At 37.7% G+C, this 27880-nt stretch overlaps 1 protein-coding gene across 3 annotated transcripts in view; it reads left to right on the forward strand.

Moving 5' to 3' along the window:
- The window catches only part of rabep1 (rabaptin, RAB GTPase binding effector protein 1), a 54210-nt gene extending 31591 nt beyond the window's left edge, over positions 1-22619 (forward strand). For 2 of the 3 annotated variants that reach the window (XM_038308738.1, XM_038308740.1), the window contains exons 10-19: positions 110-214; positions 2220-2336; positions 7830-7928; positions 9846-9986; positions 11587-11776; positions 11893-11904; positions 16404-16459; positions 16760-16858; positions 18289-18405; positions 21570-22619. In XM_038308738.1, coding sequence (XP_038164666.1) covers positions 110-214; positions 2220-2336; positions 7830-7928; positions 9846-9986; positions 11587-11776; positions 11893-11904; positions 16404-16459; positions 16760-16858; positions 18289-18405; positions 21570-21671 — 1038 coding nt within the window. In that variant the 3' untranslated portion in view covers positions 21672-22619. The remainder of the gene's footprint in view (positions 1-109; positions 215-2219; positions 2337-7829; positions 7929-9845; positions 9987-11586; positions 11777-11892; positions 11905-16403; positions 16460-16759; positions 16859-18288; positions 18406-21569) is intronic. The other variant, XM_038308739.1, reaches the window with a different exon arrangement.
- The last annotated feature ends 5261 nt before the right edge of the window (positions 22620-27880 follow it).

Here is a 27880-nt window from a genome sequence, read left to right on the forward strand (position 1 = left end):
AGTAGATTTGTTAAAAAAAGAAAAAAACTTCATGAACTCCACCTGTATTTAATGAGAGTTGATGAGGCTGATAAACCTTTGCTGTTGTGTCCTGTTTGTGTGCAACCAGGTAAAAAACGCTGGCAGGAAGCTCGGCCGACGCTGCGACATGTGCTCTAACTACGAGAAACAACTACAAGCCATTCAAGGACAGGAGGCCGAAACACGAGACCAGGTTCTTGTCTCTGCTTCCATGAAGGATACTTCTTGTTTTCTTTTTTCTTTTATTTCTTTTTTTTTTCAATTCAAGATAAGATAGACTTTATTGATCTCACAGGGGACAAATTCACTTGTCACATTGGCTCAATAATCAAAAGAAGGTGCTAGAAGGAGGAAAAGGTGCATGGGGTCTATACAGTATGTACATTGTCTCAACATATACATATATATAAATATATATGTATGTTTACCCATATGTATGTATATGTATATATTTGTATATGTATGTGTAAGTATGTGTTTATATATATATATACACATACACTACTGCTCAAAAATTTGGGGTCACCCAAACAATTTGTGTTTTCCTGAAAAGTCACACTTATTCACCACCATGCGTTGTGAAATGAATAGAAAATAGAGTCAAGACATTGACAAGGTTAGAAATAAAGATTTGTATTTGAAATAAGATTTTTTTTATATCAAACTTTGCTTTCGTCAAAGAATCCTCCATTTGCAGCAATTCCAGCATTGCAGACCTTTGGCATTCTAGCTGTTTCAGATCTGGTGACTGCGCTGGCCACTCCATTACCCATAGAAAACCAGCTGCCTGCTTCTGCTCTAAATAGTTCTTGCACAATTTGGAGGTGTGTTTAGGGTCATTGTCCTGTTGTAGGATGAAATTGGCTCCTATCAAGCGCTGTCCACTGGGTATGGAATGGCGTTGCAAAATGGAGTGACAGCCTTCCTTATTCAGAATCCCTTTTAGCCTGTACAAATCTCCCACCTTACCAGCACCAAAGCAACCCCAGACCATCACATTACCTCCACCGTGCTTAACAGATGGCGTCAGGCATTCTTCCAGGATCTTTTCATTTGTTCTGCGTCTCACAAACGTTCTTCTTTGTGATCCAAACACCTCAAACTTGGATTCATCCGTCCACAACACTTTTTTTCCCGTCTTCCTCTGTCCAATGTCTGTGTTATTTTGCCCATCTTAATCTTTTTCTTTTATTGGCCAGTCTCAGATTTGGCTTTTTCTTTGCCACTCTGCCCTGAAGCCCAGAATCCTGCAGCCGCCTCTTCACTGTAGATGTTGACACTGGTGTTTTGTGGGTACTATTTAATGAAGATGCCAGTTGGGGACCTTTGAGGCGTCTGTTACTCAAACTAGAGACTCTAATGTACTTATCTTCTTGCTCAGTTGTGCAACGCGGCCTCCCACTTCTTTTTCTACTCTGGTTAGAGGCTGTTTGTGCTGTCCTCTGAATGGAGTAGTACACACTATTGTAGGAAATCTTCAATTTCTTAGCAATTTCTCGCATGGAATAGCCTTCATTTCTAAGAACAAGAATAGACTGTTGAGTTTCAGATGAAAGTTCTCTTTATCTGAGCATTTTGAACGTTTAATTAACCCCACAAATGTGATGCTCCAGAAACTCAATCTGCTCAAAGGAAGGTCAGTTTTGTAGCTTCTATAACGGGTTAAACTGTTTTCAGATGTGTGAACTTGATAAGTAAGGAATAAGTTTGATAAATAAGGACATTTCAATGTGACCCCAAACTTTTGAACGGTAGTGTGTGTGTGTGTGTGTGTGTGTGTGTGTGTGTGTATGTATGCATTTATGTATATATATATATATATATATATATATATATATATATATATATATATATATATATATATATATATATATATATATATATATATATATATACATATGTGTATATATAGATATTTATTTATATTAAGTTATTGCACAGCGTGTTAAATAGTTATTTCACAAGTTATTGTGAAAATAAAAAATTCTGATGGCAGCAGGGATGAATGACCTGCAGTAGCGCTCCTTTTTACAAACGGGGTGGGCTCATCTCCTTTACTGTCTGGTGCAGAGGGTGGAAGGTGTTGTCCATGATGGAGCTAAGCTTGGACAACATCCTCCTCTTCAGCTGAGATTCTTTGCACAGGAAGGCATTCATGGTTTGACATGAAGCTCACGTTTGATAATTTCTTCCTGTAGGTGAAGAAGCTGCAGGTCATGCTCCGTCAGGCTAATGATCAGCTGGAGAGGACGATGACGGAGAAACAAAGCCTAGAAGAATCAGTAAAAGTAGGAAACGAGGAAACTGCTGCTAAGGTCTGTATACTGCAAATTTAATAATGCATTTTCAACAAACAAAAATCTATTTTGCTGGTATCACTGGCATCTTTACTTTATTTTGATTCCTAAGCTACATGAGATGATTGTAGATATCTAATTAGACCATATGTTGGGAAAACGAAGGTTATAAAACAGCGGTTTTAACTGGCGTTTGCACTTGCAGCCACATTTAGGAGGTAATGCAACCATTCGCATCAAACAGAGAAACATTTGAAACACATGGGGAAGTGAGCCCTGAAAACACGTCATTCAAACCCATATTACATGTGGTTTGTAGCATGTGTAAATAAACTATTTTGTGAAACATTAAGCCCTGAACCAACAATGATGTTTGGGTGTCTACGATTATGTTATTTTATTTTGTATTCTGCATTTTTCTTGAGATAATCTGTGTTAAATGTACAGCATGCTAATGCATCGGGACAGACTTATGCTACGTTCACACCAAAAGCAGCAAAGGCAGCAGGAGCAGCTAGTTTACATGCAAAATCAATGATTGACGCGCGTCAAGGCGCAGCAAAATGTCCCGCAGCTCGTTTTAAGCAGCAGGAGCAGCGTGTCTTGAGCGTTTGAGTATCTGACGTGTGTGACGCGCCGCAAACGCGGCTGCTAATCGAGTTGGAAAAAATTTTTACTTTTGCTGCTCGATGCGCCACATCAACCAATCAGAAGCTGATCTGGGAGCTGGCAGGGAGACAGACACATTGGTGCTGATGCAGAGCACTATGATCACTCCTCTGAAACAGTTTATTAATGCCTAAATTGAATTTAAATGCCGAAATCTGCAAAACATGTTTGCTTTTATTATCCTGGTGCCTGCAGTTTGGATAACGTGCATGAAAACAGCTTTCCAGCTACCGCGGCAAACCGCCAAGTGACGACTTGGCCAGAGGCTGCTGTTGAATGGGATTCCTACTGACAGCGCACCGCCGGCATGTGGGGTCTAAGCAGCTCCGACAGCGAAATATTTGAATGCAGGATCATAATCTTGATGAACTGACTGCACTAATGAAGTTTTAATGTGGACTTTCTGACTTAAAAACATATTAAAACTACTTTATTCCCACTGATTACATCATATATAGCTGCCAGGCAGAGAAACGATCGGGTAGCTCCGCCCAACGCGCATCAGACCCACTTTTCCACCAAACTAAACTTGTAGAAGCATCAAAAATGAAGCAGCACGCGCGTTTCTGCTGCTCTTGCTACTTTTGTTGCGACCGTAGCATTAGGCACTGATCATTACCTGACCATCTTGGGCTGAAAGTTCATTGCTCAATACACAAATAATTATTGGTTAACTAGCAAGACAAAGTCAGTCTTTTGCAGAGTCAGTAAACAAAACCCAAAGCATTTCAGTTCTGTTTTGGAGGTAATACTTCTCTTTGGGTTTTTAGTGGCAGTTTTGTCATCTCTGGATGAGTTTGTTGGTGATTTGCCACTTCCTGAGGAGAGGTCAATTTTTTTTTTTCCCCAGCGTTTTTATTGTCATTACACTGTCACAAGTACAGAGCAACGAAATTAACTCTCTGCATTTAACCCATCCCGTTGGGGATGCAGTGGGCTGCAGCGCCCAAGGAGCAGTGTGGGGTTAAGAGAGGCAGTCAGTGTGAGTGGGGCTTAACCTCTTAACATCCATCTCATTTTGGGCAATCCTCGCATATTTCGCATACCCAAATGGAAAAGCAAATAACTTAGGAACTGTAAGCCCAAATTACATGTGCAATACATTATTTGAAAGCTAACACCCTCTAATTTCCTGATATATAAATTAAAATTGGCTGAAATACAGACCAACCTGCATCAGTTCAAACATTTTTATTCTCGGAAATGATTGGTCTTTTTTGAAAAGCGGTAATAAAGACATTTTTGAGAAAAAAACAGGTTTTATTGTATTTTATTTGTTCGGTATCATGTCAAGCATAAATACAGAAAATTTCAGCCCTCTAGCTATAACAGTTCCAGAGCTGTGGGGCTTTGAACTTTTGGTGTCAGCATGGAGCTGCGCGCAATGGCTCCACCTGCTGGTAAAACTTTTACCAGTGGAATTTTATGCATTCTGAGTTATTACCCGGTTTTAAGAGATTAAACTCAGAACCTCTGGAGTCCAAGTGTAATGCCCTAACCCAAGGGAGTAACTTCGTGATGAAAGTTGGTGGGGACACTCTAAGGATTGTGGCCGTTGGACCTATAGTTACTCGACAAAAAACACTTTGAATAGGGTTTGTATTTTCCAAAATTGAGCCCAAACTTATACTTATTGAATTCTTCTTAATGTTGAGAACACAAAACAACCAAAATACACTGATTTATATTTATGGTTAAAAATGATGAATAACAGCCGACTCTGATGCCAACAGAAATACATCATTCTTCCCTAGTTTGCACACAATTTTTCGTTCATCCATCCATCCAGAAAAATGTGGATTGATTGATGGATGTTTTCCCTTTCAACTACATCAGTGATGATCCTCCTTCAAAAGCAGCAAAATCAAATTTTGAAATTTGTCAACCATGTTGTTAAAAGCCAAAGTCTTTGTATTGAAATTATTGGTGGGGATATGTCCACACCAGTCCTTCAGAAAGTTACGCCTGTGCCCTAACCACTAGGCCACCACTCCCCAAAGCAGGCATTAGGGTGAAGGGTAGGGTTGGGAATTGAAAAGATTTTCACGATTCCGATTCCCTTTTCGATTCTATGAAACGATTCGATTCTTTATCGATTCTTTTTTCGATTCCAATTTGGGGAAAAAAGGAGAACAAACAGTTTGATTATCAGAATCAACTTTGTTTACTTAACTATTGCACAATCTTACAAACTCAACAAGATCAAGATGTCCACAGGAAATGTGAAACTGGAGTAACATCTGTGTTTAAATGAAAAATAAATATACAAGAACAAACTTAATAACCAACAATGTCTAATAACAAATGATGGGATAATAACCTATTTTAAATAACAAAAAATACTAATTATAAAACAGTAGTAGGGAAAATTAACAGTTCTTTTGCAGAAAGATGAGCATATCTGCTTTTTCTGGAAGGATACAGGATCTTTCAGGGCTTATGGTGTCTCCAGCCGTGGAGAACACCCTCTCAGATGGGGTGGAGGAAGCCTGCACACAGAGGTAGTTTTCAGCCAGTCCAGATAGCAAGGGCAGCGTATCTTGCTTGTTCCACCACCACAGTGTGGCGCTATCCCTGCAGGGGATGGAGGGCAAGCTTTTATAGAGCTGGATTTCCTGATCTACCCTCTGGGCTAAGGAAAGACGCGGCTTTGATTCACAAAGTGACCGCAGCTCGTTGTCTTCCTCCTCGAATAGTTCTTCCAACTTGCGTAACTTGCGTAACTTGCGTAACTTACGTAAAAAACGTGACGTAAGTCGTGCTCCGCAGAGCCGGCGCTCTAGGCTCTGGTGCTGCGGGAATCGAAAAAAGAATCGTTCAGTGAGCTGCCAAACGATGCCATGGAATCGGAAAATACGGAACCGGTTCTGAACAGGAACCGGTTTTCGATTCCCATCCCTACTGATATCATACAGTTACAGCAATCTAGCCCATTCTATTCAAAGTTTGCAATGCCGGTTACAGCATCACGCAGAGCAGCTGGTGATAAGCAACCGCAGAACATATTTATATCTGTGTTGTTTTGTGACCTTTTGACAAGTCTGGCGCCTTCGCTCACATGGCTACTAATTCAACAATAATATCAGAGTATTGGCCAACATGCTCCAAAACAGTATTGTAAAAAACTGGATTGGGTGCTGGAAAGGAGCCTGAAAGTTTGTCAGAGTTAATGAGACTTAGTCTTAAGATATTTTCCTTCAGAAATAAAAGATTACTAATAAAAAGATTGCTGTACCCTGGAGACATAACAAACTAATACCCTACCGTTGGATATAAAAGTACTTTTTACAATCTCATTCCGCCGCTGTGGAAAAGGGAGCTTTTGGGGAAAAACCGTGGTTGCATTCAGATAGACAGAATTATTTCTGCCTCGGTTCTGACCAGCAATGTGAAATGATGCTTGTGCATCATTTCATGGGCATTACGCTGCAGTGCGTTATGCATAAGTTAGGCTGTTGTTGCATATAAGTTCTGGACTCGTTATGAATACTCTATATATACGCTCAAAATTGAAAAATACATAGAAAATTAAGTGTATGCCAACATTTTAGGGGCATACACTGGCTAAATCAGCAAAGTTTGACTGGGCCCTAACTGCTGTGTCAACATAACACCTTACTTTCTATTAGCCAGCCTCCAGTAAATGTCAAAGTCTCTTTTGTCCACATAATCAGCTTGTTATTTTTATTTATTTTACTTGTGAGTTTATCTACACCGAAGGGTGTAGCACAAGTCACCATTTATGATTATGCCACACAAACAGTTTTAGCCTCTGTGTAGTTAGTTTAGCCACAACATGAGGTTAGGCCGTAAATAGTCACTTCAGTTAAGTGCTCCGGGTGTCGTGGATGAAAGAAAGGATCAAATACTGACAATCCGACTATACCTACAGTCAAATACAAACTTCTGTGTTTGGGTCAGACACAGAAATAAATGATTGTTGCTAAAGCTAACTATTGTGGCTAAACATGAAGGATGATCATTTAAAGAGAATTAATTCATTTAATGTCACCTGAAAACATCAGCATGACCATTGTTCTGATAGAGGAAAAATAAATATGTTGAAAATGAAAATATTTTATCTGATTAACTTGATCCTCTGCAACAACATACGTCTTCCTCTTCTCTGTGGTCTGGCTGTTGACTCCCTGTGCCAGCTGTCTGTTTAAGTAGAGATATGACCTGTTAGGTCCTCATCTCTGGTTTCTTTCACCCCTTTGTTTTATCAAAAATGTCCAGCGGGTGCTTTTTGTTTACAATGGAAGCCGTCTTCACCTTTTTTCCTCTCATTTAACATGCTCTCATCGTTGTTTTTTTTTCCTCTATGGAAAAAGTCTGTATTCACAACAATATGATTATGCATCATCGTCCTTTTATGGCACTAGCTTCCTGTTTTTAAGTGAAGGGTGGCTAGATGGTGCTTTTAAAATAACGGCAGGTCATGTTTTATTTATACTGTATTTAATATAGGAGTCTACACTGGAAAAACAATCTACAAATAAGTAAAAATGTCTTAAATTAAGTGTATTTACCCTTAATTTGAGTAGGTAATTGATATAGTTTGCCAATGGAATGAGTATTTTTACTCTTAAAATAAGATATTTAGATATAATGCACTTGAAATAAGATAATGCAATTGTGTTTTCTTATTGTAGGTCTAAATTGTCTTGTTCTATTGGCAAAATGTCTCTTTTACCTCCTTAATCCAAGAACGAATTAACTTATTTTTGGAAAAATGACTTATCTAGATTTAGATTTTTTTTCCAGGGTAAAATCCAGCATATTTGCTCCTCATCCTTTACCTGTGTAACTGTCTAAAAGCCTTCCCCTGTTCCCTCATAGGTGTCTGCCCTCATGCAGAGTGTCCAGGAGTCAGAAACACTGTTCAACACACTACAGCAGGCCTTCAGCGAGGCTAAGAGGAGCACGCAGGAGCAGATGGTGAGCTGCATGTTCAGCTGTTAACACAACACCGCCTGTCGCCGCCTGATGACTTTATTATCAGCATATAAAAGAAGACAACCAGCATGAAAAGCAATCATCAGTTTTGTCTTTGTTGATCACCTGCAGCTGAGCTAAGTGGCAGCTTGTAGCTCCTGTCTGCTGGTCTTATGTCCCCATTTAATCACTGTTCTTCTTCACAACACAAGATGATAAGACAAGGCTAATGGGTTTAGGATGTATCAGTCACTCATAGGACTTTATTTTCACTATCTTTTCTTTTTTCCAAAAGGGATCATTACAGTTTAGAGAATAAAAGGAGATAATTACAAACACACATGCATTTCTCAGCAGCAAAACACAAAGTAGAGGAAAACAATAGTGTTATGAACTAAAACAGTGATAGAAATAACAGCAGATAAAAAAAAAAAAAGGCTACCCAGACTGAGAAAGATGAGAAATATAAGAAATCAGAATCAGAAATACTTTAATAATCTCAGAGGGAAATTACTTTTGTTACAGGCTCCAGTTACAGTTTTATATGATATATACAAACATCCAACTACACAATATAATAAAGATAAAAAATAAGAATAAAAAGAGATAAAATATATACAAATATAGCTCTTCTGTATATATATATATGTATGTATATCTATGCATATGTAAAAACTTAATCCAAATAAAGTGAAAATCCAACTAAAGTGATAGAAATAAGAGGCATGTGAAGAAAAAAATTAATTAAGTGAGGTAGTAATACAAAAATCACATTTAATTAACTTGGAAAAAAAGGAATGTTTTAGTTTAAATGAAAGGTATGAAAGATCAAAGCTTAAATTGTTTTGTTTTTTTGGTAAGAAAAAAAAACAGTTAAGTCAGAGAATTATTTATGCAGAAATAAAAAAGGTGGATTGATCTTCAATTAAAGGCCAGACAACAAGTCTTGAAATTCCTTCTTTATGACATTTTTTTAGGCTTAGTGTTTGTCATTCAACATATATATTAATATAAAATCATAAGCTGTTGCTTTCAGGTTTGGTTTCTGATGGTTTTTCTTTGAACCATGTACCATTCACATGGTTTAGTCTCAATAAAATATTAAGCACAACTTATTTTTGATTTTAAATAAAGAAAAAGAATAATGCTCCCTCAATTTTTCTTCCAACAGAGAATTAAGGAACTACAAGATTATTCACATCTGCACCAAATCCCTAACATCAACATCATTATTGCTTGAAACCAATAACTTCATAAAGCAAAATATTGTTTTCTGATGCATTACAAGGTCAACAGAAGTGGGAGTTTTCAGTTCTGATGTGTTTAATTACGAAGAAACAGCATAGACATACTTTTAGTATTAGACGTGTCAATCATTCATCAGATTAAATCAAAGGAAAATTACTGATTGAAGACCAGGTCGGCAATCGCAGGACAAACAACCATTCACACACACACCTAAGGAGAATTTAGAGAAGAGAATTAGCCTAACAGTCATGTTTGTGGGAGGAAGCCAGAGTACCCGGAGAGAACCCACGCATGCTCAGGGAGAACATGCAAACTCCATGGGCTGGGAATCGATCCCGGAACCTTCTTGCTGCAAGGCAGCAGTGCTACCCACTGCTCCACTGAGCAGCCTGGTTTTAGCATCCGGCTCTCTGCAGCTCCAAAAGACCACAGAACACAGTGGGCTTTCCCTCGGCTAGTCATGCCACCTAAACTTAGACTATACTCTAACTTCGAATCATTTTATAATTGAAAACCAGGATTATCGTTTCCAACTTTGGTGGAGGTAGTAATCCTGAGTGGAAAATCAAAGGTTCTAGCTGGGAAATAGGCTGCAGCTGGTAACGAGCGGCTGCATCAGAAGACATGAGAGATAATTTTGTTGTTACTTGGCCTGTTTTTCCGGTATTTTAGGCGGTGCTCTTGAAGTCGAGAGAGAAGGTGGCGGAGGAGCTAAGCCGACTACAGAGAGACAACGAGAGCCTGCAGGGTAAACACAGGCTGCATCTAGAACTACAGCAGCAAGAAGACTTCCACATGCCTAACACTGTGCAGGTACAGCTTCTGTTTTAACCTCAAAATATCTATTTTCATTCACTATAATCACCGACATCAACACGAGATAAAACTGTTCTGAGGTTTGGATTTCACTTTTTAAGTTCTTATTTCTTTGTGTTGATCTGATTTATTGAGATCCACCTGTAGAAAAAATTTAGTAGATGATCATGTTCTGGAATCTGGCTACTCTATATATGCTTGATTATTTCTAGATGCGTTATGCTACTGCTTCCTCTCCCCTCATCTAACTCCCACACCGTTACTCTTAGCAGCTTGCTGAATCTCACTCCTGCAACGCAAAAACAGAAGTAGAGAAACATGGAAGCTCCAGTGAGATTTTCAGCTCTTTTAATGGAAATATTTTAAATAAAAAATCCACTCAGCAAGGAATGATCAGTGGATCATTATTTATACCTAAAAATGATACGTCTGTGATTTAATGAATTTAGCGTTACTCAGTAAAAAAATAAAAACAATAATTTTGTCACGATCAGAGTCTGGGGGCGGCCATTTTTGCCCAAATATAGTAACCCCTCCCTCCTGCCATCTTCCAGCAGTGACGTCACGGTGCGGTAAGCCTAGCGCCATTCTCCCCGCTTTACAAGCTAAATCAATGGGAACTACTAGACACATCTGCAATCAACAACAATTATTGAAGATTTCCAGAGGACTTCACCATTGAAATTCACCAGAGCTATAGTGAAACTGACAATGCCCACGTGCATGGCAGCTGGATGCTGGAATACATCGGGTAAATTTCACCTTTCTGATTCCTGATCCTCCACGGACGGGTTGGTCGTTGGATCGCCAACTTGAAGAGGGAGGATTTGCCATCGAACTTCTGGCCAGAGAAAAAACACGTAATATGTAGCCAACATTTGGAAGAAGAATGTTTTCAAGATGACTTGGATAATAGCGTGTTGTGACAAACCCCAGATACAGCACTGGGACTTGATCAACAGCCGATACCGCACCGTGACGTCACAAACCAGTAGGTGGCAGTAGTGTTCTTTGACAAACATGGATGCCTCCAGTAAAGCACATTCAAATGAAAATTACTCTTTATTAAAAGCACTGAACAGTGTGTAATAATTTCATAATTAAAGTACTTTCAGAAGTTTAAAATCTAAATATGACCGGACTTTTCCTTTAAAGCTTTCCATCTTAAAAACAATGAGAAGCAGCAATAGTTTATAATCAGTTTATTAACTGCATATTAATTAAAAAAACACAGGAACTGTTGCAAAAAATTCAGTAGTTGAGTTAAACTCTGTGATCTTTGCTTTCATTCCTTTTACTCCCCCCTTAAATAATATGAACGGACTTTTCCTTTAAATAAACAATTTAATACATTCTTTATATACTAGGTTTTAAATGTTTGAACATCTGGCTATATAATATATATTGTATTTTGTATGTTTTATATTGTTTGTTTTATTTGTCTGCACCTTCAACACAAAGTAAAGTTCCTTCTAACTGCAAACCTACTTGGCAATAAATCTGATTCTGATCTGCATTCTGAAAACATCAGACCGACTATCTCTACTCAGAGTTCCTTAACTTCTTATCCTGAGAAGAAAACTTGATTCTCCTGCAGGATCTACAAGGTCTGGTGTCGCAGCAGCGGGACGACATTGTGGCGTTGCGGACGGCGGCCGATCACATGGAGGAGAAGCTAAAAGCAGAAATCCTGTTCCTGAAGGAGCAGATCCAGGCGGAGCAGTGTCTGAAGGAGAACCTTGAGGACACGCTGCAGCTGGAGATCGAGGGCTGCAAGGAGGAAATAGGTGAGAGTTTCTGGGGTAAAAATCCATCACGGTGCTGTTTTCTGGACATTTTTTTATTTATAAACTTCCTTCTGTTTCTGCTTTTTGTTTTTCCTCCATTGATCATTGTCTTACAGACATCTTGGAAGGTATGAAAAAAAAAACTGGAAAATCTCCATTTAACAGCTTGTGTGTGAGAAGCAAGCAGTTCCTTGCAAAAACATTCATATTCTTTTTCTTATTTGTGTATTTTACTTTAAATTGACCAAATAGGGAAGCAGGGAGGCAAATACACTTTAGATATTTGAATTATTTAATAGTTTAAAGAAGTGAGGAATCTGTTTAATTACACAGTCAATTAACCTTCTGGTTTTAACATAAGAAAATATGGGGAAAAATAAGGGGTATGAATAATTTCTGCAAGGCACTGTTTTTAATGGATAAACCATAAAAAATGTAGACATTTTATTACCGCACCTTGATAGCAGCCATTAGAAAACTCACCTCACTTTGCTTTGATAATATCACTTATGTTTCAAAGTACAGTACAGGAGTCTTAAAAGTTCCTCCTTTTTATTTCCTTCACACTTTAATACTGATAAACCGGAATTAATTGCAACCTTTAAAGTGCCTCATATTTAGTAGTTCCTCTTTTTAAGCTTTTTTAAACCTTTGCAGCTTTTCCTGTTGTTCTACTTCACTCCTGGACTATTTTAATAATGTTCTTTCTCATAATAAGATAAGTGACGGATGACTTAAAGGTGTTGTGGAGGATTTTCGTGAATTTTTGAAAAGACCTGTCCTCTCTACTCTAAAACAAATCGCACGTACGAGAGCATGCAGGAGTCGATTTTCTCCTCATAAACTCTCTGTTTAAAAGTTGCAGTTCTTATCCCTCATACAAGCTTACTGAGTCTGAACGTCGCCCTGACCCCTAAATCCCTCAGTCACTACATAGAGCGGGGACCAGCGGCGGCAAGGGGAGTTTTCTCAAAATAGACGTTTACCAAAAACTAATCAACCGTTTTCCAAGTTATCACACCAGTATATTTATATGAATGCCAACAACAAAAAAACTTTATAAAAACAAAACATAATTTCATGTACAGGATCATTTTTGTACATAAATCTTGTCCTTCTGAGGCTTTGTGAAGATAAATCTTTGTTTTGCAAGGTCCAATATTGTGTCACAAACTTAAAAAAATGATGTACAAGTTTAATAATGGGGAAGCTATTAGTCAGCGATATATATTTTTAATATATGAAAACTATTTTCTGAGAATGTCTTTATTTAAGAGCAACTGTGCAAATTAACAAACATCTAGAAAAAGTAGGCTATATCTATTATTTTCCATGTGAATCCCACATTCTTCTTTTGCTTTTCTATAAAGTGCTTTAAATCAGTCCTAGCTGTCTTTATCCATGCTGGATCAGATCCTAACATTTGAAAAAGGATGCAGAGAAAGCAGAATAAAGCTTTAGCCTCGCTTAAGGTGGCCATTTCTATAGCACCAAAAAGGAGGACATTGTGCGGCATATCAATAAATTACTAAGGTGTACATAAGAATCGGGTAAAGTCACATTTATAGCACAATTCTTAGTAGTTTAAAGAGGATGCTTGTGTAGCTGAATAGAACAAAATATTAAAGAAATGTAAAAAAGAATTGGTTCCCAGCATTTGTATTTATTTAATACATTGTGGTGTTTAAAAAGTGACCATTTTTTTAACACAATTAATTTGCGCAGAACTGCTGCAATTGATCATAAAGCAGTTGTTTGGAAAAGAAGCTCGAGAAAGAGCTAGAGAATAGGACGATGCAAACTGCAAAAAGTGGCTGGAAAAGAGTAATTCATGACATGGCTGCAGCCTGTCGAGAGTAAAGATGATTTCACCATGTTCTCTATCTATCCATATCTATCTATATATCTATCTATCCATATCTATCTATATATCTATCTATCTATCTATCTATCTATCTATCTATCTATCTATCTATCTATCTATCTATCTATCTATCTATCTATCTATATATATATATATATATCTATATATATATATATATATATATATATATATATATATATATATATATATATATATATATATATATATATATATATATATATATATATATATATAAACTTGAGTCATGGAACTGTGCTTACAGCTCCTTATTTCATGTAAACTAATAACTTGTGTACATGATACTTGTTGATGGCATTAAAATTATTTCTAATAGCATTAAAAGAGCATTAAATTAGAGCTCCTCATTCCTGTATAAAACCTGTGAACGCTTAATTGAATCTGACATATTAAAAAAATCCCCATCATCATCCAGCAGATGTTCAGTTTCTGCCCAAATATTTTCTTTCTGTTGCCGATTTTTGTAACAGGGATAACTAGGATCATATATAGTTTGTATGAACTCTGTTTATTCTCTGCTTCCAAACTCATCATCTCTTCATCCATTCCTGCAATAAGAATTTTCTTTTAAAGTTGTGAGATTCACTCTAGAATCTCACAACTTCTTCCTGGTCTGTTGAAGCACCAATAGTCTGCATCCAATTATTTAATTAATTGCTCTTAGTTTTTGGGAATATATACAAACTATGCTCTAATTTCTAGATACCGATCTGTTTTTACTATAATTTAATTTGACAAACCGTGTCTTCTCTACATTCTTTTTTCTGTTTGGTGCGATTGCAATAGCAGGTCTTGATCTGGACGGACCGGAGGGGAGCAAAAAATAGCTCAGTATTTTGACGGTGAAGGACGGAGAAGACGTACGTGGGCGGTGACGAGCGGAGGATGTGGAACAGCTCTCATTGATTTACATGACAGACAAGTACTCCGTACGTGAGCGGGGCGGAGCGCTGACGGAGTATGTGGAATCTGGGGGTAAAGGAGGACAAATACACGTCCGGCTGGGTGCAGCGCCGGACGCCGGACAGTGCAATGAAAATCCGGACTGTCCGCCCTAAAGCCGGACATCTGGCCACCCTAGCCTCGCTGCATGCAGTTAGCTTAGCCTGGTAGCTAAACCAGGTCCTGGAAAAAAGACGTTTCTAGCGCCATTTCTCTCTCCAATGCGTTTCCAACTCCTGCGACTCGACCTGTTCTTCATCCCCAAACATCTGCGCTGTGGCGGGAGGTGGTGAGCAAATACACTTCCTGTCACCTCAGGGCGCAGCTATCCTATGTATTCTGTATTGCAGAGGAGTTGCTGCGCACGTGCAACTTTTAACGAGAGTCAATGGGCAAAGATTTTTGCGCCCTAGGGCTGAAATACGTCACCAATCCAACAAAAAATGGAATGACACTTTACTTGTCATTAAAGATTAAATATTTGTCTTGCACATCTAATAAATATATATTAAGATATTTCGAAGTATTCTAAATGTTAATTTGAAATTAAATTATAAAAAAAATTTATATATATTTATTATGTCTTAATCAGGGTCAATGGGTGGATGGGGCAGCGCTCTAGCACCCTCTAATGGCCAGCGCCAAATCACTCATTTTTACTCCCGGTTGGTCACGTAACTCCTCATCCACTCCGCGGTAACGGCGCCATCTTTGTTATTAGTCACCACTGTCGGGTAGCGTAAGCCTGTGGCGACAGCGGCCCGCTGTGACAGCAAATCCCATAATGCTTTGCAAGGAGAGCTCTCTGCGCAAAGCATTCTGGGATATATCTCCCTTTCCTGTGGCCTTTATTTCCTTCTCATACTCTTCATAGACCCTTTTTCTCTTCCGACACTCGGCCATTTTCAAAGAGCCGCGGTGAGAAAGGTGAGCTTCAATGACTGTCTGAAACCGTAGCTCAACACCGATATACGCCTTAAAGTGCATATAAACATATCACCAGAATGATTGACAGTTAGGAGGACCACTTATTGAGATGATAAAAGATCGTCCTCCATACCTTTAAGACTTTTTCACAGTACCGTTCCTTTAGAAGTGACTTTTCTGTGTTTTGCTGATAAACAGCAGCAGTAGTGTCCAAGGGTGGGTTTAGTTGCATTACAAGGCCTTTAAACCAAGTAATGAATCCTTAACCTGTTCAAAGTAGTTTAGGATGTTTAAAAGTTCCTTTTTTTTTATCTAGATACCCTAAAACAAAGTGTATTTTAAATATATCATGAAAAATGTATTATATTAGTTTTAGTTTAAATAATTCAAACATATTCATTTCCTTGTTAAATAATCCAACTTTAATTAATGGAATAAACTTTTTTACCTCTCAAAAAACAGTTATTATTATGGGATTTTCTTTTTTCCCTTTGAAGCTTTTCCCTGAAGGAAATGCTTGATTTATTAGTTTTATATTCTGTTTAGCTTATGAGTGTCGTCTTGGTTTTCTGAGGGTCTGTTTGATCTTGGCTGTCATTAAACCGGGTCCAGCGCAGCTCTGAACGTTCGGTCAGTCCATTAACAGTTTGCGGCTTGTTGGTTTGGATCCATTGCTGTGTTTTTAACACAAGCAGAACACAAGCTGTCCCTCAGCGGAGCCGCTTTGTTGAATTATTCATGCGCTTGAAAGAACCGAGGAGAAACTCCGCTGAGAATAACAAAGCTTTAAGATTCACATAAACTCTGCAAACCTCTAATGATGCTGCTTTATGATTGTGTTCTTGTCTCCCATAGCATCTTTCTCCAGCCTGAAGACGGAGCTGGAGCGAATAAAAGCAGAGAAGCAGCAGGTGATGCAGCCTCTTTTCTACTCTGGCATGAAATATTACAACATAGAGCAGAGTGGTGTAGGTGTAGCTGGATGTGAACATAATCAGGTTGAAAAGCTGTTGTTCTGGCTACTCAGTATCTGCTCTCTGTTTTTGAACATTACACATTCATTAAAATGTTTGTTTTTACTCTTAAAAAATAAATAAAAAATGACTGAAAACTCTAGACTTGAATATGGTAAAATTTTAAGCATTGAAATACAAAAGTTGCAGTAATCGCTCAGATCATTCTGAGCCTCTGCTGTTGTTGTGTTTTTGCAGCTGCAGAACAGTTTAGCTGAAAAGACCGAAATACTGGACGGCATCCAGAGCGCCAAGACGAGCCTGGAGCAGCAGCTCAAAGAAGTCACCAGTGCAAAGGTTTGTTGTCTTTTCATGCTCAACTAGTTAAATGTTAAAGAAAATAATCTGTTTGTGATTAAACCTTTTCAATGTTACGTCTAACCAGAGGTTACGTTTTAAACTCTGTCAATTTGACTGACAAGATTTTTTTTTTTTATTCAGTCATGATCTATATTTACCTGTGTGTGTAATAAATATATATATATATACATATATGTATATGTAAAAAATTCATGAATCGATTCCACAAGAGAATCGATTCATGTTTTTTTTTTTCCTCCGGTCTATTTTTATCAATTTTTATCCTGGACGTAATTCTCCCTCCCGTGCTGCGGTGGCGCTAAACCTATTTTGCCCTCCTACCTCGCTTCCTGGTTATACTCTTACAGCAGTGTGTTGCAGTGAGCTTGACGCAGACATTTTTAAATTATAAATATTGAAGCGTGGTCTGAGCTACACGCTGTGGGTCTAGATACGGCCGAGGCAGCGAGGAAGTGGGGCGAGTTTTGTCCGACGACGGAGGGACATGAGGGCCAAAAAGAGCGGAGATCCAGGTGGAAAAAGGGTCCCAGCGTTCTCGCGCACCTCGCTCTTCTAGCGGGTCAAACTTCACGAGTTATTTTCCGCAATTTCGGTCATAAAAACAAAACAAGCCGGCCTCCTGTCTGCGGCACTGTCTGCGGTCAGCTACAATTAGGGAGAGGAGCAGCGGAGCGTCTGTGGAGGGGGCGGGACGTCTGGAGCGGAGGTATTGCATTGCACTCATTGCACTGATTTATTGCAGTATTTTCTCATGCAAGGCCTTTCAGAATCTATAACGCAGGGGTATTATTATTTTTAAGTGAATGAGGTTTTAATAGGAATAGGTGGAGTGCAACTTTTCTACTTCTGTTATTTGCTGTTGTTTCTAAAAAAAATGCATAACGATATTACAGCTTTCATTGATTTAAAGCATTGTATAGCCTGTAGGGTGTTTAAAAAAAAAAAAAAAAAAAATGAACCAATTAATCGAATCGAATTGTGGTGTATTCTTGAGTATTGAAAATATTTCAATCATTGGGTCAGGAAATCAATACTTAATCGAATCGCCATGATGGATGTGTTTTACACCCCTATTACAAACACAGGTAAAAATAGATCATGACAAAAAAAAAATTATTTTTTTATCTTGTCAGTCAAATGGACAGTTTAAAACGTAACCTATGGTTAGACGTCACATTGAAAAGGTTTAATCATATATATATGAGCGTGTATATATATATGATAAAATAATTATTTAAACAAGCCAAACAAGATTTTTCCTCATGTTTAAAAAGAAACAGTCAAACATATTCAGTTTATGTGACCCCCTATGTCTAACTGTGATGTGCTTTATGATGTCATTTCTTTCGCTCAATGCTTTTTCCATTCATGCCTCCTGCGTGTTTGTCTGTCTTTGCCAACCATAGTGTACATTAGAGAGTCAGGTCCTCGATGAAAGAGACAAAGCCCAGCGGCTGCAGACGGAGCTGGATGTCAGCGAACAGGTTCAGAAGGACTTTGTCAAACTTTCTCAGACGCTTCAGGTAAACAGGGACTGCTCAGTTTATATGTGTTGGTTTTTACAAAGTACTAACCTTTCTAGTTACTATTCACCTAAAGAATGGAAATTTTATCGTCAATAGGCTTTCAGGGCAGACAGGAGTCACATATGGAGAGGTCCAATCCTGGGACCTCTTCTATTTAAAACCTACATGCTCCCACAATTTCAGATAATATTAATTCTATTCAGTTTATTTCTATAGCACCAATTCACATCATGTCATCTAAAGGCACTTTCCAGTTCACCAGATCATCCAGTCAGATTGATTCAAAGTTTTCTATCTAGGGAAAACCAGTTGATTGCATCGACTCATTGACTCTTCAGCAATCCCTCACACTAAGCATGCTTGTAGCGACAGTGGAGAGGAAAAACTCCCTTTTAACAGGAAGAAACCTCCAGCAGAACCAGGCTCAGTGTGAGCGGCCATCTGCTGAGGCCCACTGGGGTTCAAGGAGACAGAAGCAGACATAGAAAAAGAAGCAGAGATAGAAAAGGCAATTTTAAAAGGCAGCGCCGTCCAGGAAACACACAGCCAGGCAGACGAGCTTCATATAGTACAGTTCTATAGTAAACTAAGGTGTGAATTGTTAGCTCTGTTACAGACCAATTATCTTGCTTCGTGAAGATAGATATATATGTGACGTGCTGCAACTTTGCAATATTAATAACTTCAAAATATAATATAATTGAAGATTAATTATTTTTTATTTTAGTTCTGAAAAAATTAAATAAATGAATAAAATAGAAAAACAGTTTTGGTTCTGGCGGGATGTTTGCTTGTTTTAGTTAATCTACAAAGAGATGAAGTTTTTTGATAAAACGTTTTGTTTGTTTAAGCTGTTTTACATTTATTTATTTATTTATTTATTTACATTCAATGTTTGATTGTAAATTGAGGAAATGTAGAAAACCTCCAACTGTATGGATACCTTTTCACAGTGCCATGTGGCTTTCTAAACAAAAAAAACCCAGGGGGGGATTTTAAACGGCCACACTAGAAAAACAATCTAGAAATAAGTAAAAATTTCTTAAGGGTATTTACCCCTAATTTGAGAATGTAAATGAGTTTGCCAATGGAATGAGTATTTTTACTCTTAAAAAGAGATAATTAGACAACATGCACTTGAAATAAGACAATGAGGTTGTGTTTTTTTTATTTTAAATGTAATTTGTCTTGTTCCATTGGCAAAATGTCTCTTTTACCTCCTCAATCCAAGAACAAATGCACTTATTTTAAAGGGGTCATAGAATGAAAAACCGATTTTCCATTGTCATAGATGAATAATGAAAGTTCAGTGAGCTAAATGTATGAAGAAAGAAGTTCAAACCCCATCAACACCTCCTTTCTCTGCAAATCTCACAATTCTAAACTTCCACCATAAAACGGGTGAATCTATACGAAGCCCACAGTTGACATAAACTCTGGGATGTTGCCTTATTTGGTTCTGAATTTGGTTAGAATTACACATTTACAACAATTAATGAAGAACACAATTTAACTTAAAACACAAAAAATAAAACTTTAACCCACCAGTGTTCTAAGAAACTGCTATGTTTTTTAATCTTAACTGTGCAAAAACTTTGCTGTTTTAAATCTACGTTAAAGGAATAGTACACCCAAAACATGATTAGCCTTCATTTTCTACTCACCCCCATGCTGAACAACACTCTGGAGTACTTTTTTGATATCTCAAATGCATCTGGAGATCTGGGAGGCTTCTTGCTGTCTGCTGACATTCAAATAATGGAGGTCTATGGCGCCCGAGGCAGAAAGGTCCATAAAAGTCCTCAAAAAACGTGTCAATATTCCTCCATACTGCTCGTCCAATGTATTCCAAGTGTCCTGAGTGGGTAGCATCCAGAATTTACTCGAAACAAAGTCATTTAGAATGTTTTTAGGGCATAAACAGTAGTGTATAGGATTTCCTAAAAGCGCGTTCACGAGTCTACGGAAACCGCGGCAGACCAAACCAGATGAAAGTGCGCATTCAGCGTCTGCTCTGCCGATAATGCAAGCGTAGAAGAAGAAATGTGCTGTTTACCTGTGCAAGAAACAACGAAAGAAAAATGTCTGAGGACTTCAGCGTTGAGGAAGAGCATGAGTTCTTTGCCGAGCTGAATGCGCACTTTCATCTGGTTTGGTCTGCCGCGGTTTCCGTAGGGTCGTGAACGCGCTTTTAGGAAATCCTATACACTACTGTTTATGCTCTAAAAACATTCTAAATGACTTTGTTTCGAGTAAATTATGGACGCTACCCTCTCAGGACACTTGGAATACATTGGACGAGCAGTATGGAGGAATATTGACACGTTTTTTGTGGACTTTTATGGACCTTTCTGCCTCGGGCGCCATAGACCTCCATTATTTGAATGTCAGCAGACAGCAAGAAGCCTCCCAGATCTCCAGATGCATTTGAGATATCAAAAAAGTACTCCAGAGTGTTGTTCAGCATGGGGGTGAGTAGAAAATGAAGGCTAATCATGTTTTGGGTGTACTATTCCTTTAAGTTGGAACGGAGGAGAGGGGCTGGGGGGCGTTAAGGCAGACGGGGGGAAGCACGGCGCCGCCTGTGTCTAGGCTACCGTCACCGGGTCTGGTTCGGTCGATACCTCCCCCACTGGCTCCCTGCGTTGGAGCTGACGGCTCGGTTCTGCTGCACTGTAGTCGACCAAAATCCCGGACAATTTTGGAATTCCCCTCAAATTTTTTTAATGAAAAGTAGGACGTGACCGGGAAAAAGGGGACGTCTGGTCACCCTACCATATCAACAATTTGCTGTTTCAGTCAATGAGTGCTTGTTGCTATGATGCGTCTTTGCTCAGCAGCTTTGCTCGTTGTAAACCAACCAATCAGAGCACAGCTCATCTAAATATTCATGATCATACCATAAAAGGAAGAAAACCTGTCGTTTCATTCTAGGGTTTTTAACCAGGCTGCATTAGGGCTCATAGAACAGCTAATATGCCATTTTCAGACCAACCAATGTTACACACCCTATTAGAGACCTGAAGGACCAGATACCCTATAGAATCATTCTATCACCCCTTTAAATAAAGAATAGAATTATGTAGATTTAGATTTTTTCCAATCAGCTTTCTGACCCAGATTCCTCTTAATAATCTGTTCTTCTTTGTTTGTGTCTTCAGGTCCAGTTGGAGCGAATACGACAGGCGGAGTCTTTGGATCGGATCAAAGTTATCCTGAACGACACCAACCTGACCGACATCAATGAACTTCCAGATACATGATAGCTCCAGAACGAAGACTGGCTTTAGTTTCATTCTGTCCCTCCACCACCACCGGCCCGCTAACATTATTATCTGACCCCCCCCCCCCCCCCCCCTAACCACACTGGAAGGACAAGAATCGGCGGATATCCTGTGGACATTTCAAAGCCTTTTTGGGTAGAATAATGAAGAAGAACACTACTACAACATGTAAATAACTAAATGTGTGACTGTGAGTCGAGGCGGTGGAAGCCCCTCTCCTTGTGGGGGGGGGTCTGCCTGTGTCATGTTTCTACTGTAGATACGACTGTGTGTATTAGCTCAACCAAAAACAAGGGTTTGTCATCCTCCAATGCACTTTCCATATTTCTGTCTCCCTCTCCGCTCAAAGCGTTTGATAATCGCTTCTTTAATCCGCTCACTCGTCATTCTCTCGTCTTTTTCTGTCCCGCCGCACCTTGACAAATTATGAAGGATGAGAAATACTTGCACATACTCTAACTGGGACAAGACCATCAGAACGCAAGCAATAGCTTCCACTTTAACGGCGGTTTTGCCGCATTTATCGTCTAAATTAAATGTTTTTCCTTTAATAGTTGCCCTATTCAGATCTGTCAGGGGTTTTTTTTTCTTCCAGAAACACTATTTAACTCCAGGAATAAAGAAGAAGACAACAACGGGTCAAGATTAACGAAGAAATGGGAAGGAATGGATTAGAATTTGCTTCTGTTGTGATTTCCTTTTTTTTCAGATAAGTATTGAACTGATGATCTTAATGTCTTTTTGAAGATCTTAAATGTTAGTGGGGAGCTTTTAGGCACCCAAAGGAAGTGGATTGTTAATGAGCTGTGCCCCCCCACCCCCCTCCCAGCTGCTTGTCTTTAGTAAACTATCATGAAATGGTCCGTCTGTCACTACAAGAACTTCTGTTGTCTGTAAACTGATTTGAATTAAATGACCTCAAAAGTTTTGAGAGCATAATTTTCTGTTTGGAATGTAGATTTAGACAACTTTTATTGTCATTTCATATACATGGTGTATACAAACGGAATTTCATTGTGTACAGCTTTCAGACAGTAAATGAACATTTCCATTCCATAAAGTGCAGCAATGATCAAATGTAAACAGTGTGGAAGAAAAAACTTGCAAAAATACACGTTGATATGGAAGTTTGCAGCATTTAAAGACGAATATATATGGTGCAAATATGCACTTTGATAATTTGGCTACCCTAAACATAAATCGTCTTATTTCAATTCAGTTTATTTCTATAGCGCCAATTCACAACATGTCATCTCAAGGCACTTTCCAGTTCAACCAGATCAGATTGATTCAAAGTTTTCTATGTAAGGAAAACCATCTGATTGCATCGACTCATTGACTCTTCAGCAATCCCTCACACTAAGCATGCTTGTAGCGACAGTGGAGAGGAAAAAACTCCCTTTGAACAGGAAGAAACCTCCAGCAGAACCAGGCTCAGTGTGAGCGGCCATCTGCTGAGGCTGACTGGCCTTTAAATTAGCTATAAACTAAACTAAGAGAGCACATCCAGTTAGTCACAGTCAGAGAAACAGGACTACACTGAAAAACAGGCCGATCTCCAACATCTATAAACAAAGGTGTTGATGGCAGCAGCACAGCTGATATTTCTCTCCAAACAGGAACAGACCAGATGAAGCTACTATGAGAAAAAGCAGAGAGAGCAGAACGTTAGAGATTGAACTAACAGATTCTGCAGAGTGGGAGAATAGAGATAGAATGAAGCAGAATGATGAAAAAGGGGTCCCTATGTCCTCCAGCAGTCTAAGCCTATAGCAGCAGAACTATAGAGATAGCTCAGGATAACCTGAGCCACTCTAACTAGAAGCTTTATCAAAAAGGAAAGTTTTAAGCCTAGCCTTAAAAGTGATGACATGGAGATGTGAGCAACATCTGCACCAAACTTTAAAGGGAAGATGCTGAGACAGCCATCATAAGATGCTGATGGGGTTTCAAAATGTGGATCTGTGATTGGTGGCTCCAAAAAGGGACGTGTGGATTCCCTACCCAGGAGTTAGTGTTGTAAAAATGAAAGCCTGAATTAAAGTAGTCAGACTTTAACTGAATAAAACCCCATTAAAGTGCTACGAGTATATAGAACATAGAGGGTTTCTATAAAGTTTTGTCTCATTTTAGAAACAATTTCCATCAATTTTACTAATGATTATCATGCATTTTCTACAGATTGATCATGAAATAATCAAGGCCGAGATTATTAAGGTTGATTAATAGAAATCCAGACTAGAAAGACTCTACAAACACATCATCCCACTATTTTTTTCAGTATCACTTTTATCCCCTCTGAATGTTTTCTTTTTTAACACTTAAACAGTAGCTGCTAAATACGGAAGAGGATTAGGGCTACTGAAAAAAGGTAACTGATTTTTTAATATTTTAGTTTAAGATGCGGAAAAAAGTCAGAATTCTGACTTTGAATTCTGACAGCAAACAAACATGTTGGCATCAAGCCGTAGCCATGTCTGTTTTAGAGACTAAAGTTACTCTCTTGTTTTAATCACCTTCTGCTCTTCCATCAATGAAATAGCATCACTGGGGACCCCTCAGGGACGTAAAAAGTCTCCTAATTCCACAATTTTCCATAAATGTGTTACTGGCCGTCCCAAACAACTCACACCTTTGTCAGTGAAGCAGAGTGCTCCCACATCTCTTCTTTCATGGTGCCCATCTACATTAAGATCCAAAATTACGAGATTAAAATTCAGAATTCACTGATTCTTGAAACTTTGGCAAAAACATGTCCCACTAAGAAAAGTCCTAATTCTGTTGGAAAGAAATAAAATTTTCATGAATAAAAACAATCAAGGTTATAATCAGGGGTTCCTTTGCAAAAATGCAAGGTTCTTTTAAAGTTTTTTTATTTTATTGTTAATTTAATGATTATATGCTGGCCCATTGCCTATAAAATCAGTTGTCCTTGGATAGGAGATAATCATTTCAACTTGATTAAAAAAACAAAAAGTAATAATTGAATTGAATAATATCTTTACCAAATGAAAGGGTACATTTTAATATGTATTTAAAACTACAAACAGTGAGTTTTGAACAATAATAACCATTATTTTGTGATTGTTCAAAATGTGTCCCACATATTTGTCACCACCGTCAGATATTTATAAAAAGCAATAAAATCAGGCAACTACAAGGTCAACTACATGCCTGAGGACCCCATTTTCAAATCTTCAGCTCTACTGGATGCCTTAAGGTCACTCAAGCTCCTGTAGGTTTGCTATTTTCTCTTAAACTTGTTCATATTTTTTGGACACTGCTAATGTCACAACCATAACATGTCAACACCGTCTCTTTTGTATAAAAAATATTAGATTAGATTATGACATAAATGTTTACTTTTTAAGAAGAGGTCTAAAGTAGCTAGCAACAGAGGGGAAACAAGATGGCTAATGTGAACAACTCATGCATATCATGTGAAAGAGTAGGATTTTGTCACCACCGTCAGACGTCACCACCGTCAGATTTTCTGTCTGACGGTGGTGACGCACAGTCTGGCGGTGGTGACAAAAAACTACAAATGGTTCTCAATGGAGGCTAGAAAATAATTGTTGATCTGTAATGTTTCATTAACCTCTTTTATATTTTTATTTATGTAATTCCGCCTAGATTTCTTACATATTGTATAACCCTAGGGGATGGGGTGTGCCTTCCCTGTCTCTCAATTCACTATTATGCCATGTTCATTTGGTTTACATCATTTGGGATGCACATAGTGCACCTACTACCTACCTACATAGCACATAGTATACAATATTCCTTGTAAGCTATGGCAGGGCAACATTTAACCAAATCTAACATTTACTGTAATTCCCCCCAATTTCATAGTCATTACACTCAACTTTGACTTTATGTATTTTAGGAAGTTATGGCTAGGAAGCAGCTATCTGTGAAGGAAAGAAGGAAAAGAAACAGGGAATATCAAAAGAAATGTGAAGGCCTACTGACAAAAAACCTACATATATTCAAGCAATTACTCAGAAGGTTCAAAATTTCTACCATAATGCAGCACGAATGACAACTGACAAACAGGACACAATCACACGCAAGAAAATAAAGCATCAGAGAATGATTCTGACTGATAATGATATTTCTTAATTGTACCTTATATTCCTTGAAAAATATTTGTCACAGTGCTCATGATTGTTATTTTTTGGACCAAATAGTTAAATAAAGTTAATAAGCAAGAAACCATTGACTTGAATTGTATACAGTTTGGAATTGTATGTTGAAATGAGGCCACTGTCACCACCGTCAGTTCTAAAGTCACCACCGTCAGAGGGCTTTTTATTCGTTTTAAATTAATATGCTTGCAATATGTTTCTTCAGTGCTGTTCTCTCATTAAAGTAATGGTCTCTTTTAATACAAAAATATGTTTGTTAAATAAAAAAACATGACTTTTTCTATTTAGGCTTAAAGTAAACGTTATCTGATGTTAGATATTTTAAAGGACTACACATGATACAGTTAAAAAAAATTAACAAAAATGATTATTCAACATTTAACAGCATAAATGTGTGCTAACAATGCCAGATAAAGATTTAAAAACTCTAAATACTTATTAGACCAAATAATTAAAAAATAATTAGCTTTTTATTGTGTCTGATGGTGTTGACAAAAACAAAGTAATAACTGGAAAAATGCCTATTTTATGAAAGAAATACAAAATGAGGAGGTTGCACCTGTACACTGCTGAACAGCCAAGACCTTGGTCTATAACAATATACCTTCAGATTTTGTAATCCAACTAACTTTTTATTTTCAAAATTAAAACCTGTTTTATCCAAATTCCCAAGAATCAGTGAATTCTGAGATTAAAGTCAGAATTCTGATTTTAATCTCAGAATTCTGAGAAGAAAGTCAGAATTCTGAGATTAAATCAGAATTCTGAGAAGAAAGTCGTTATTCTGAGATTAAAGTCAGAGTTATGACTTTTCCCATATTAAACTGAAAATAAAAAAAATAAAAAATCTGTTAATTTTTTTTTCAGTGGCGCTACTCCTCTTCCGCAGCTAAAACTGTTCATAATTCAGAAACTATTAGTTGATGTATCTTTATTTAGAACATCCTGGTGTAATCTTTTGGCCATTGGGATTTTAAGGGTCATGGACGCCCTTTGTTGCAGCAGTGCTTCCAGATTAGCTGTAATTGCGAGGAAAAAGCTGCAGGGGGAGACAAACATTACTTCTGCTCTACGAAGAAGACTGAAGGCGTGGAGAAAAAAGGGAGACGAAAAAAAGAAATTAGGAGTTGAAGTTAGTTTCCGATTCTCTGTTTGGATAAAGGGCTGTTTCAAAATAAATTTTATTTTCACTTTGTTTACCATAAAACCTTTGATGAAGATTTGTGTAAAATCTGATAGGATGAAGGTATCGAGAACTACAGTATTTTTAAGATGATTCTAAAAATACAGTATATATTGAATGGGAGACATTGATAAGTCAATGTTTTACTTATTTTAAACTGCATGTTAAATAAGTTCCTGCTTTGCTGTTTTTATATTGCAACTGTGAAAAATTTGGTTTTAAAATCTGATGTCTGATTTAAAATATGTGAATATGTAAAGTTAAAGATAAATTACAAAGAAACCCATAAAAGTTATGTAGGCTATAAATATAAGGTTCGAAGTTCCTTTATTGGGGTTTGATTAAATCATGATGTGCTTTATAATCATTTACATTTCATAATTTTGAATTGACCATAACGTAGTTTCAGGTCCTTAAAAAATGCTCTTTGAGTTTATAATAAATATAGAACAGAAAATCCCTTTATTGTCCCACTATGGGGAAACTCTGATGTTTACAGCAGTAAAAAGATTATAGAAAAAAATGGTCACCCAAATGTAGAACTTAGAAAAATTATAACATAAAAGAGAAAAGTAAAAAAATAAAATAAAAAATACTGTACTGTCTCAGACATACTTTTATAATCCCAGACAGAAATTACTTAGTTTATTAACAATATAATACTGTGCATCTAGGTAATAAATAACCAATATACAGCTATGGGCATTTTTTCAGTAATGGATATTTGAAAATATCAGCAACATTAGAGATGTGCAAAATGACAGGAGCAGGTTATTTAACTGACTAAGGTAGAAACTGAGCAAAACCAGCATGAATGTAAAAACTTATTGAGGTTGTTGGGAACAGTGGTGGTTCTA

The sequence above is a fragment of the Cyprinodon tularosa genome, unplaced genomic scaffold (assembly GCF_016077235.1).
Source record: "Cyprinodon tularosa strain WSP-4 unplaced genomic scaffold, ASM1607723v1 ctg646, whole genome shotgun sequence".
In the NCBI taxonomy this organism is placed as follows: domain Eukaryota; kingdom Metazoa; phylum Chordata; class Actinopteri; order Cyprinodontiformes; family Cyprinodontidae; genus Cyprinodon; species Cyprinodon tularosa.